The following is a 13,650-nucleotide window of genomic DNA, read 5'->3' as shown; positions in this document are numbered from 1 at the left end:
AAATAGATACAGAGTATGTGGGGTGAGAGGGTTCCCTTCTTCAACAGACCTCACGTAGAAATACGTGTATTTATTTAAGTGCACGTTACATGATGTTTACGCTAATTAATCAACGGGTTTGCGTGTAATATAAATACGAATTTGAACACGATGCTTTATAGTCAACAAACACTTGCCACTCTTCATTTAATCACATTCTTTTTTGCAACAACCTATTCGTTAAATAGATTTCATAAATGAATTAGCTTTCAACAACTTAATAATATATTTCTTTGCACATGATTAACTAATTATATACTTTTGACGGTCGTAATTACATGTTTAATAGTGAGCCAAATATTACTTGAATTTTAATGTATGAAAAAATAGAATTAATTGAATGGCATAAATATTATGTTTCCTGTTAGAATGTAAGATCTTCCATAGTGGTGTTGCAGATTAGATATGTACATACACCTTGCAGATTGTATATGTACCAGTATCTCCAGGTTTCTATTTATATGCACATCCATCTTCAACCTGGTATATTGTCACATTTGCGCATTTTTTTTCCTCTTGACAGACATCTCCAAGTGTTTATCAAAGTCGTTGTGAACGACATTCATTTTGTTCGTAGTTAAGTTACTCGAACATTGCCGGTGGTTCATTCGCGTTGGAGGTTATGATGGTTTCGTCGTCATGACATCTCAGATGTTGAGCGCTTTCACTCATTATGTTTATACCTCTGCTTGCCTGACTCCTCTTCAGATTAAACATTTTCTTACTTTATACATGTACTCTCAGTGTAGTTGTTGCAGATCTTTGTCGATATATATTTTGTTAAGGCATTGGTCTGAGAGAGCCGTGATGATTGCATCAATCTTGATTGAAAAAAAATGCCTTTTCATAGTCGACAACAGGCTTTTGTAGTATTTCCTACGTGGCCTTCGAGTTATCGTGATGGACACTCACCACAGACTGCCACGTTTAGAGGTCGTGTGTATGCGGCACTTCTTCAAGAACTGTCACATTATTCAGTTGCTGAAGAAGCTCGCAGCGTGTGGAGCAAAACACGCGGCGCTTACCCGAAAAACACATGCAGTCGTATCGTTGTTCTGCATTTCATTGACACTTGCGTTTGAACTAAAAACTCTTTTTTATTTTACCAGGTAAGGCCCCACTGAGCTATATTACTCTTTTTTCAGAAGCGACCTGGCCACAAACGATTTGTTCACGCATTGAATATTGCCGCTTGTGATTTTTCTCGGACATGGCACGCCGCCGCGTGTCTCTGCCTTACGAAGAGGCGCTAATTGTCTCAACGGCCTGACGTTCGTTCATCAAACGCGTCGGTCGCTCGATCGATTGATCGATCGAGCGAGGGTGGCACGCGAGCAAATGAATAATGGAGCACCACCGCGGGCCACCGGCTCCGCTCGTTTCTCCCCCACCCCCCCACGTGGCTCCCGCCCGCCCGCGCACCCGCCCGCGCGTGCCGCAGGCGCGGACGGCGATGCTGAGCGAGGCTCGTGAGGAGGCGCGGCGCTCCTTCGAGGCGGAGCGCTCGCGACTGCAGAGCGAGGTGGAGCAGCTGAGGTGGGCGCGGCGCAGCGCCGAGGAGACGCTCGGCACCGTGCTGCAGGCCGACCGACAGAAGGCGTCCGAGCTGCGCGCCTCCCACCACCTGCACCAGGACGAGATGGCGCGCGTCAAGCGCGACTGCGAGCGCGAAATCCGCCGCCTGGTACGATGCGCGCACAGGCGCACGCACGCACGCAGGCGTTGGCTCGCTCGCGCGCATTCGCTCGCTCACGCGCGTGCACGCATGACCTGGTCTGTCCGCGTTTACGGCTTGGGTGGTGGAAGGAGGCGGCCACTCACTCAGCCTGCCACTCACTCAGCCAATTGCTCATTCCCTAAATCTTGACTTAAAGCTTTTGTGACTGCAGGAATTCATATTCTTGGGTCTTTCGGTAAAGTCACGTAGTTAGGTTCAAAGAAAATAACTTTGAACCTATCTACGTGACTTTACCGAAAGAACCAAGAATATGCTCATTCCTTCATTCACCCAGCCGCTCACTCACTGACTCACTCACCTACTCGCCCACCCTGCAACTCAGCCAATCGCTCATGCACTCACCCAGCCACTCACACGCTCATTCACTCACATCAGCACTCACCCACTCACCCAGGGGGATGATGCTTTACCTTGTGTGAGCACTGAGCTGGCACCACTGGGAACCTGCGAAAGAGCCCTGTGTTTCCATGTTCAAGGACAGCTCTTTTTGTCAATCCACTGCTGGAGAAGGGCCTCTCTTTTCCATGCAGGTCATGGGGAATATTTGACCATACTTCACCATGCTGGTCACTGCAGGTTGGCAAATGCAGGGAGCTCAGACGTGGGACCAGAGACGTACAGTATATCAATCGATTTTGCCGCACTGCCATCTGTTGTCCACCACGCAACTCCAGTAAGCCCTGTTGGTCCCTGGTGATATCCCATCTCAGCACTTTCCAGGCTCAAATCTGCTGAGCTTCTGAGATTTGATGAGATAGGGCACACCTGATGTCGCATAGTTCCTCATTTGATAGCGTTAGTGTCGTCTCAGCTGCCCCGATGTTGTATCCATCAACTTACAGCCTCAGTTGCAAAATTGATGACCACACAACAGAAAAAAGTGAATATTTCCAGTTCCCAATGTTACTTCTGCAGGTACACGGAAAGAACTAGAAACTTGTTTAGCAGCTCACCGTGCATTGTTGTAGTTATGCAAGGTGACACTATTGTTTTGCTTTCATGAATACTGACGCGGTAGAGGTGCATTTCTGCTATGGCCTGGTGTCCACAATTGATGAAGGTTATTTTTTGTCTCGCTTAGATGCCACGCAATGTAACCCAGTGAAGGAAATATACAGAGGCAGCGTTAAAACTTCGAAAGACTGTCTCTGCGTGGCGCTTGACTCCTCGCGGAGTGAATCGCAGGCGTCGCAACACCGCGTGTTCTCACACACGCAGAGACACGGATGAGGCTGGTCATCAGCCACCATGACCACAGTGGCATTTAGTGACTCCTTTCCATCAAACACGGCTCGAGGACTGTTTAGAAAGGGATCACTATCGCGAGTACAACTACCAAACTTATTATTTTGTATATATAATGGACATATCTAGGACATGCAGTGTGGAATATCGAAAAGGCCTGGAATGAATCTACTTTAACTCCCTCCTATCAAATGCGTCTACTTCCTATTCCAGATACATAAAATGTGTCGTTTAAAAATCATTAAACATTGGCCAATGTGATCACAACTTGAGCTTGACACAAATCAAGTTTGTTTCAGTTCTTCAGTTCACCATTATCACCGGTACCAGCAGGGTGCAAGAATGTGAATGCGAGAGAGGAAATTGTGTGTTTGGGTAGTTTCTCAATCCTTATTCCCGCTGGGAGACGATCATAAATCACAGCTCTTGGTCAATCCACTGCCGGATGAAGGCTTTCCTACATCGTGTTGGTCGTGGGGTTTGTTAGATTGTACTTCACCACGCTGGTCAGTGCGGGTTGCGCAAATGGAGGGCCCATGATTTAGATATCTCTCGCCACTGATTTTAGCCTGGGCCGGGAATTGACCCCAGGTCATCAGGTTCATAGCGCTGCGATGCCAACCACTGTGCCACCGCTCCACATGCAAAAGATAGTAATTTCTAAATCCGTATTTGAATCCAATGAGATATGCAGCTCTTTTTCACAGCTGTCCGGCACGTGGGGCGGGTCAGCAAGTTACAATGCGCAACAGTGTCGTAGTAAAGTGCACAAGAGGTGATTGTGAGAAGGGGGTCAAGAGCTGCGTTGCATTAGCAGGGTACGTTTGTTTATGGACTGAGCAAGCCAATGTACACGAGTAGAAGCCTCAAAGCCAGTGTTGAAATATGGGTGTTTGGGGCCCGAGTGGTGTCTGCCGTGATACGCAGGTCAAGAGAGATAGATGGCCAGTCAGAAAAGCAACTCGAAACAAATATCCTGGAATACGGGTTCATGGGGAGGATACTATTAACGTTTGCAAGAGAAGGTGGCAAGATGGTAGTGTAGAGGAGGTAAGTGAGTCTGAGCATTTCTTATCGCGCACTCTTATGAGCCCAATCCATCATCAATGCGCACTAATCACACCCAGTGAGCTGTTCGGAACAACGCCATTTTAAGTCTCTGGCGAAACTGCCTCGGGCTCAGGGATGGATCCCGAACGTGAGCTGGTATATCATTCGTGGTCTTCGGGCCGGAGACCCCGAAACCACGCTGGCCGTATCGCACAAGGCTCACACGTGGGTTACAGAAGATCACAGTGGGCTCTGCTAATCAGTAGGAGGAGTGAGTGTGCTGTGGGTGTGGTATGGGGAGCGGTAGCGTATCGGTCAGCGCGCTGCGCTACGAACCCGGTGACCCGAGTACGATTCCCGCTCATGGCCAACACCAGTGACGATTATCTGAACCGGTCCCCTAGATCGACTTAGCCTCAAATGAGTACCTGGTGTGTAGACATCGCCACTGGGGAGGCAAAGGCGGCCGGGGGTGGTACTGGCCACCCACACCCTCGTGTGCTGTGCTGGCCTTCATAGGTGCTCGCACTTGCCCCAACAGTTTGTTACAGGTTATCCGGGGGGTCTTTGTCCTTTTGTGGTACTGGCACGGGATGGAGAAGGGCATGTTATTGAGACGGCCATTCGGGTGGCACCCAGAGGTGCCCACTGCGCCTCCGATTGGCACGGTTGGTTATGTACGGTGTGAAAGAAGTTGAACATACATACATCGACTGCAGCGCTGGCTACGTTGTCGACTTTTGCAACGACTCCTGGGGCTTTGCAGAAGGAAGCGATGGCGAGACGCGGTGACCACGTCAACGGCATCGGGTGTGATGACCTGTTGACCTTGACTCAAACTAATGAACCATCAGCGTTCGTTTGCAAATCATGTGTCACGGGTAGGTTAAGGGTTTAATATAAAACTGTGTCATTAATAATAAGTTTAATGACTGACCATATACACAGTCGTATAATTTGTAATTTAAGATCTTTAATTGAAAAAAAAACATTAATGTAAACTGTTAGAGCCTTTGGTGGATTAAGAGGAGTTTTAAGTGCGTGGAATTTAAAATAATTTTCACAATTATCTCCATCTTCTCACTGCACAAACACAACGGAATGTAATACAACGGATAGGCACATGGCAAAATGCACCATTTAACGGTGATAACTATAGTTACAAACTCCTTGACCCTTACTCCAATCGTAAATGAGCGATCGTACAATTTTTTCACAGTTCACTTCACACCACAGCAGGCGACTTTTCCCGAGCTCAGACCAACAATTTTGAACTGCGGGTGAAACCCATCGCTGAACACCATCGTTATGCCACAGTGAAGAACAGCTTGCGTGCCAATCAGCCGCAGTGCCAAACAGCCGAGGTGACAAACAGCTACGGTACCACCGCATCCACCTAGTCTACACAGTAACACACTCCTCGTGATTGTACGGATGTTCGCTAGGGCACCCCAGTGGTGGGATGTTGACTACCTCGCCTGGTAAACAGGATAGTCATGGGTTCGATCCCGACCCTGACGCCTGTATATTTGGAGTTTGCGTGTTCTTCCCGTGGTGTGCCTGGATTTGTTTCCGGGTCCTCCGGTTTTTCCCTCCACATTTAGAAACACGCGTTTAGAATATTTGGCTGTTATTTCCACGTGACAAGCCACTTCGTTGCGCTATCATTTGTGGCCAGGTCGCTTCTGCAAAAGAGCAACATAGCTCAGTGGGCCTTACCTTGTAAAGAAAAAAAATAGTTTAGTTAGTATTTTGATTTAAAACATTCGTGACTGCAGGGATTCATATTCTTGGTTCTTTCGGTAAAGTCACATAGAAGAGAAATACTAAAATAATATAAATATAAAATAAAACAATTCTCACGACGTTTCGACTGCAACACAAGCAATCATCATCAGGTGTAAAATCCACAGCAAGAAAATTTGAAAAAAGGTTGCTGTGGATTTCACACCTGATGACGATTGCTTGTGTTGCAGTAGAAACGTCGTGAGAATTTTTCTTGTTTTATATTTATATTATTTTAGTATTTCCCTTCTACGTGACTTTACCGAAAGAACCAAGCATTTAGTTTAGTTAGTAGTTTAGTTTCAATTATATTTCTTAGGGATGGGATCTGCATTTCACGCGATGGCAATGTCGCCACGTTTGCGATGTATGTATACGATGCAATCAGTCGCCACGATCGCCTGTGCGCAACAATCACAGTTGACGTGAGCTTGCATTTATTACTCGCACTCTCTTTGGTACCCATTAACAAACCCGACTCATTTAATAGCCGAACTTGGCAGATCTTCCCAAAGCGCATTAACCTTTGTAGATGAACTGGGTGGGTACGAATGCCGTATTAAGGGGAAACGTGAGCACTTAGCTGTGTGTATGGGGCCTTTGTGCGTAGCGTGTGCTGAACTGCATTAATTAGACGCTTCGTTGGTGCTTACGTGAATTTGCGGCTCATTTGTGCAGACTGATTAAGATACGACGAGGATTGCGGCAATTCCACGCGCAATTGTGGAGGAATACTTACACAGCAACGAAGCATCCTTGAAGTTCAGGCCTTAGTCCATATTCCTACAATGGGCTTAGCGCTCTGTTACGCAGTACGTATGATGAACCTTACGCAAACCACGTATCATAACCATATAGGAAAGTATAATACAATCTGAGTAGTGATTACATAGGATTATGCTATTTGAATGTGCTTGCTAATAAAGATGAATACAGTACCACGAATTGGGTTTCATGAATGATAATGTACAGCACAGTTATTGCACAATACATTGCAGTGAGCTCACTGAGTGGCATTGTGGTTGGAGTGGCTGGAGTGCTTTGCTTGTAATCTCTGGGTTCTGAGTTATTAACGTATTTCCATGAGATTATTGCATTGAACACACGTATACACGGGACTCCAAAATACTTCCAATGCACTCCAGTGTTCCGTACCACTCCTTTTTGGCACAGTATTACAACTGGTGCATTGGTTAATTTTAATTATAACAATTACTTAAGAGACCAAAACTTGCCAATTACTTCAATGCAGAAAAGGAGGCTCGGCAAATAACAAGGATGGTTATTAAGCAGAAGCTTCCACTTTAGCATCGCAGGGAATGGAGCCATTACGCTGAAGGCCTTTGTGAAATGGTGTACGGTGCTTTTTCTGTAATATTTTGCTGTCTTTTCTTGGATTTTCTGTTTGCACATAGTCACTTTAAGATGTTTTCTTGTTCATGTTTTTGTTTTCTGTTTGTTGCGGTTGCACCCGATTCAAGAGCCGATTGGCTCACAGGGCTATACCAAATAAATGAACTTGAACTTGAAGGCCTTTGTGAAATGCCGCCCCGTGGCAATAAGATCACCTCTTATTGTCGTTATTGCACTTGTCGTTTTTGTCATTGAGTTGATGGCCAGCAAGCTCCGTCCTGTAAATGTAATAAGCAACATTAATGCTCGGATGTACAGTGCTTGTTTCTCTGTCCTCGCTGAGTGTGGGAACGGTTATTAAAACACCGATGCCGACTTCATTGAGGGCGATATTGGCACGTAATAATATATATAAGGAGTGAGGATCGGCGTGAATAACGGGCTCTTGTCAGTGCAGCGTGCGTGCAGAACGAGCCGGGCCTTGCTACACCTCGGAAGCGAAACAGAAATGAGTCTGGATAGTGTTTGGATGAGAGAAGACCACCTTTATATACGGGGGGGGGGGGGGGGGGGGGCTACGTTGTCAGTTGAGGGCAGTGCAGCGAAATACATTGCTGTATAATGTACTACGCTCCAGCATAAATGCTGCCCATCTATCTGCACGAATCTGCGTACAGTACGTCGTGACCTTCATAGCGTCACCTGCTTTGGCAATATGGGCATGGGATGGGGCACACGACTTACACCGGATTTAATTCGACTAGAAGCCACACGAATTTCCCAGTCACGTCTGTTGTTTTTGAAGCGAACACCTCGTTTTTCAAGTCTCCTTGAGGAGACTTTCAGGCGACTGCTTTTGAACACGTGACCATATTATCAAAGTGTTTCTGGACGTGCACTGCCGGTCTGTGCATTATAATTTCCGTCTGCGTGTCCACGTGTTCTGAGATTGTATGCAATCGCTGGAGAGTCGATCTAACTTTGCACAAATTGGCACAGGATCGAGGAACAGAGCAAACTATATTTTGGAACGGACCCAGAATAGTGTCGCTTAATTAGAGTAACGCAAGGGTTACGTAATTCTCTAACGCATGGATGTTAGCGTCTGGCAATTTGTGTAATGTAAGTGGCACAATACCCGCCAGCATACACATTGTCCATCTGTCAGTGTCTTCAATTGCTTTCGTCTCAAGCACAATGCCACGGGAGTTATGTAACATTAGAGAGATTAGTAACGCATGAAGTCAATTGCATAAGTGAAATTTAAACGATTACACTTCTTTGGTTTGGACTTCGAGTTGTATTTCTCTCAGACATGTCCTAAAATCTATGACATTATTGCATAACAATGATATCGATGTAACCAGCTGATAACAAATCGTAAAAAAAACTAACATTGGTAATACATAAGGAATGCAGCAATGTCTTGCTAATCTGGACTGATGACACCACATTGATAATGTACGCTGCTGTGTAATAACAAATTCAGGCTGCAGGGCATCATGGGATAGACCCACAATCCCGTGCAGCCTCCCATTGACTGGATAATCGCAGCTTGTCGCCGAGGCTTTTGGTGCCGACTCCCGTGACAACATAGGTCGAACGGAGATGCAAATAAAAAAAAGATAGTCCTTAAATTTGTGTCCTTAAAAAATAGAATTGCCGTATCTGGCTACAGTTATTTTTGTCATAAGGGAACTCGACAAAAAGTGCATGTCTATCGATGTACCCAGTGCCCTTTTTCTCTCTTAATATACGTGTGGTTTGCTGCAGTTGCTGTGCATCCGTTAACTTCAGTTAAAGCAAAGGCATAGAACCTCATCGAGAAATTACGCCACGAGCGTTTCTGTTCACTTTTATAATCGAAAGTGCTCAGATAGGAGTTTTTTAGTAGATATACCAGTATATGCAAGAATACGAAAGGCCATTGAGATACCACAGCCTTCTTGTAAGAGAGACCCGGGAAATAAATAATTCCTTTGACAGCGTTGAAATATGTATACTTTTACTTGTAGCACACCCGTCGCCCTTCTTGACATTGAGTATGTTCTGTAACTCGAGATTGAGCCGACACACGTTATTTTGTATACACGTGTAGTGACTGACTTGGAGACGTAACTTAATGGAGGCAATTCTTTAATTAAACACCGAGCACACAGTTACTCACTCTCTGCTGTTACACAACGCTCTGTCTCTCAGATAAACGCAACTCTACACTGGTTGCTAACCTACAACACAACGCTAGCCATCTGACACTGACGGTGCTGAACTAAGACAGCCAACTACGTCTAGCAGCGCAATTATCAAATGACGACGACAGCGACGAAGGCAACGATCTTCAACAGCGACGACGATGACGAGGGGATCCCACTCCCAAACGACAGCCCCGATCTCCCGCTCGGGGTCCCCTTTTATCCTGTAAGCGTGGCCTCGCTTCGCCCTGGCCACGCCCCCCTTCTAGAACCTACTAGCGGGCTCTCGACATGTCCCCTCCGTAACCTTTCCCCTAGATCCCTCTCGGGTCTGTTACGTGGTCTGCTGTCAGTCAGGGCTGCTTCACTCTGCAGATCCCCTTCCCTGACAGCAGCCAGCGCTATGCTACGTAGTGGCCAATTTTATGTCACTACAATTGTATTTACTAGCCTTTTGCCCGTCCAAGGACGGGTGTATTGCAGTAAATCTGAAACTTGCAAGCGAGAAGCAGACCGCGACGTGATATTCATTGCATCCATTCCTGTGCAATTTGCAAGGCCACGGTGACACAGACCTTTTTCATTTTAAGGATATCATCATGACGTCCTTTTTACTTTGATGTCTCAATAGCGTTACGGAGATCACGTGATGTGAGGGTTCTGCCTTTGTAGTGAGAGTTGTAAGTTGACGCCGAGGAGGGGGGAGGAGGCGCCTCGCCCCCCCATGTGGAGTGACGTCACCTGCTCATGATTATTAATGGTGGAGGGAAGTCCATTTGGAGGACGTCACCTGTCCATGATTATTAATAAGGGGGGCTTGTTCGATGTGGAGTGACGTCACCTGCTCATGATTATTAATGAGAGGGGGGTTCTTCATGTTGAGTGGCGTCACCCGCTCATGATTATTAATGATGAGGGGTGGGGGGGGGTGTCCATTTGGAGGACGTCACCAGCTCATGAATATTAATGAGGGGGGGATGGTCGATGTGGAGAGACATCACGAGCGCTAGGTGATTATAGTAGGTATCACTGTGTGTCAGTGAAAAGCTGATGATTGCAATCTTTGCGATTCATTATCAGGTTCAATTCCAGGCGATTCACATGCTGTTGGGCAAATTAACTCTGAAATTTGCATGAACCTCCCGTGGATTAATACACCCCACAATACAATATGTGAGCAGTAAGTGGACAAATTTTGCCATATGTGGTATTGGCCCCACTAGCCCCTCGTGTGCTGTACTGGCCTAAGTGGTGGTGCCGAACAGCAGCAGTGTATCCAGCCTAGGAGGTAATCTTTGTCTTTGTTTCAAGGGGCACCAGATGCTAGATTTACCCAGTGGCAGTGCACAGATTACCTCTATTGGCTGAGTGGAAAATAACCAAGTGACGTATTAAAATATCAATCAACTGCCCTAGAATGGCATCATCAAATGCAACATTTTTCAGCATTCATCCACGTCAATTTAATTCCTCAATCTCTCTTTTGACTCTTTCGGAAGGTCTGCGATATAATTAATACCCAATGGCTACACAGGACATTTGAATTGGTCAGGTGGCTGGCACTACTGGGATCTTTGGTGTGGATCTGAGCAGCAGCCGCACGTAACCAAACTAGACCAGTGAACGATTTCCAAAACAAAACCTGGTACAATCTTGATTTGAAGCTTTCGTGACTGCAGGAATCTTTCGGTAAAGTCACGTAGGTATAAAATAAAATAAATCACGACGTTTCGGGCGCAACACAAGCGTCCGTCATCAGGTGGGAAAGCTTGTGTTGCGCCCGAAACGTCGTGATTTATTTTACTTTATACCTACGTGACTTTACCGAAAGAACCAAAGAGTATGAAAACCTGGTACATTTTAGCGTGATTTTTTCCCCATGGGATTTTGTCTTAATTTGGCTACATTTCAGCTCCGGTAAATAAATATATATTCGTTTAACTGCAATTCGATACACATTCCTCTGTTAATGGTTGCCTGGGGAATTTCACCCACTTGTATGTGGATGAAATAGATCACCTGTAGTTTGGTGACCTCTCTCCATTCACGTATGTATGTTGAACTTCTTTCGCACCGTACGTAGCCAATCGTGCTAATCGAATGTGCGAATAATTCAGTGTGTTGTACTCTCCTCCAACACACTGTACCGTTCCGCGAGAGTTCCAAATAGATGTTTCATCTGCTGACATGAAGCCGATGGTGCAATTGTACCATCAGAAAGAGACAAAAAATCGGTAAAAAAACCCCCTAACGTGGGTAATAAATACAACAAGGAACGCAGCACTGTCTTGCTAATCTCAACTGATGACATCGCATTGAAAATGTACGCTGCTGTGTAATAACAAATTCAGGCAGCAGGGCATCATGGGTAAAGACCCACAATCCTGTGCAGCTTCCCATTGACTGGACAATCGCAGCTTGTCGCTGAGGCTCTTGGTGCATTATCGTGCACTCCTGTGTGGTCCCATGCAGTGCATGCTGTTGAATTACAGTGACGCAGACGCTTGTTCACACTGGGCGGGGGGGGGGGGGAGACGTTTCAGTGGCACTCGCTGTCAAGAAGTTGCGGGGTCAAAGAGGTTTTTGTTCTGCATGGGCATGAAGTGTCGGATGATTACGGTTCTTGACTTGAGCAAAAGATGCCCCCAGGGCTCGTCGAGAAACTGCAGCAGAAGACTTTGACGTATATGGTGCATGCCTTGCACTCGAGTATTCATGGAACGTGGTCTTCTACCGTTCGTTTGCCCATCCAGAGGGTTCTTGTTTAGCATCAACAGGTGGGCATTGTAAATGTCAGCTCTGAGTCAGCGGCGAGATGTTAACTCCCTCGCCTGGTATGCAGGAGGTCGTGGGTTCAATCCCAACCCCGACTATGCCTGTATATTTGAAGTTGCATGTTCTCCCTGTGGTCGCATTGAATTGTCTATGGATCGTCTGGTTTCCCCCCTCCACATTTAGCAACACGCGTTTAGAGTATTTGGCTGCTATACATTTCCACGCGATAAGCCACTTCGTTGAGCTATCATTTGTGATGACCAGGTCACTTCTGAAAAGAGAAGCTCTATATCTGTATAACTCAGTCTACCTTACCTGGTGAAATAAATAAAATAAACGTTTAGTTATATTTTAATTTCTGCAGTTGCTTTAGAAATTTTTGTGAAGAATTACAAAAGAGCGCATGATCTTGTCTTTGCTAAGTGGATGTTGAAAATAGTACGCTTTTTGGCATCATTTCCAAAAAGTGACCATTCCCTGTTGAGTAGCCACTGTCTCAAACTCGAATTGTATGCCCAAATTGTTAAAAAGATTATAAAGTCATATAAACTGAAGCGTAAATCACAAGTAGTAGCAAGATGTAACCAATAAGCCACGATATAGGCAACATCGTGAAGCCTATTTGAAGGATAACAGATCCGCTAGCCTCTAGCGCGTGTGTATAAATTATTCACGGAGATCCTTGCGACCCAAATAATGGTCTTATTACACGCCTACCAATTACTTTGTGAGCAAGCTGGTTTTTTTTTTACTGTGCTAACCTGGGCTTCAGTTAACAAAAAAACATTATCAAAATTATCTTTGGAATAGATGGAACAGATGGATGTGGGCGCTCATATTACAAAAAAGAAAGTAACACAATACAAATCGGAAGAGGAGTCAAGCTAGGAGACCGTTCATCCATTCGTGAGAGGAGTGAAGTGGTACACGTCTCGCGGATATTTACATGGGATGGGGGGGAGGGAGCGAGATTTCCACGCTTAGTGCGACGCTCTTTCGGTAGCGTCCCAATCTTTTTCCACACCAACAAGAAGGTGCACAAGTCAGGTCCCACACCGCAGGATTTTAGCTGCAATGGAGACAGAATCGGCGCAGCGGAGCGAGCGGTGACTCAGTCTTGGCACAGCGCTGCAGAATCACCCCCCCCCCCGTGTAAGGCATTTCTGGCTGAGGCGTGCGAAGCACGTAACGGATCTCGCGTGTAAAGTCATCCCTGCGAGCTGTAAATCCCACACACAACACACATACACACGCAAAAATAAAAACACGGGGGGCTCGCTTTGTGCTCAACAAACCCCCGAGCGTCTGGGAGTCGCAGCCGGGCGCATCTATCAAGGAGTCAGTGGCCGTGCTTAGCTCGGAGCTGCCGCTAAACGCGCTCTTACACTGCACCGTGCGTTGCTCCCGCGGGGAGACCGTCTGCCAGGCTAAAGTCACAGGCATTATTGTTTATGCGTGCCACGTTCACACGTT

General features: G+C 46.2%; 1 protein-coding gene across 1 annotated transcript in view; it reads left to right on the top strand.

Moving 5' to 3' along the window:
* Positions 1–13,650, top strand: part of LOC133345638 (janus kinase and microtubule-interacting protein 3-like) — a 245,526-nt gene that overhangs the window by 79,285 nt on the left and 152,591 nt on the right. The window contains 1 exon segment of the mRNA XM_061556581.1: positions 1,481–1,723. Coding sequence (XP_061412565.1) covers positions 1,481–1,723 — 243 coding nt within the window.

This window comes from Lethenteron reissneri, chromosome 22 (genome assembly GCF_015708825.2).
Source record: "Lethenteron reissneri isolate LAM-NWPU_2019-01 chromosome 22, ASM1570882v1, whole genome shotgun sequence".
Taxonomy (NCBI): domain Eukaryota; kingdom Metazoa; phylum Chordata; class Hyperoartia; order Petromyzontiformes; family Petromyzontidae; genus Lethenteron; species Lethenteron reissneri.
This window is presented reverse-complemented; position numbering and strand designations above follow the sequence as displayed.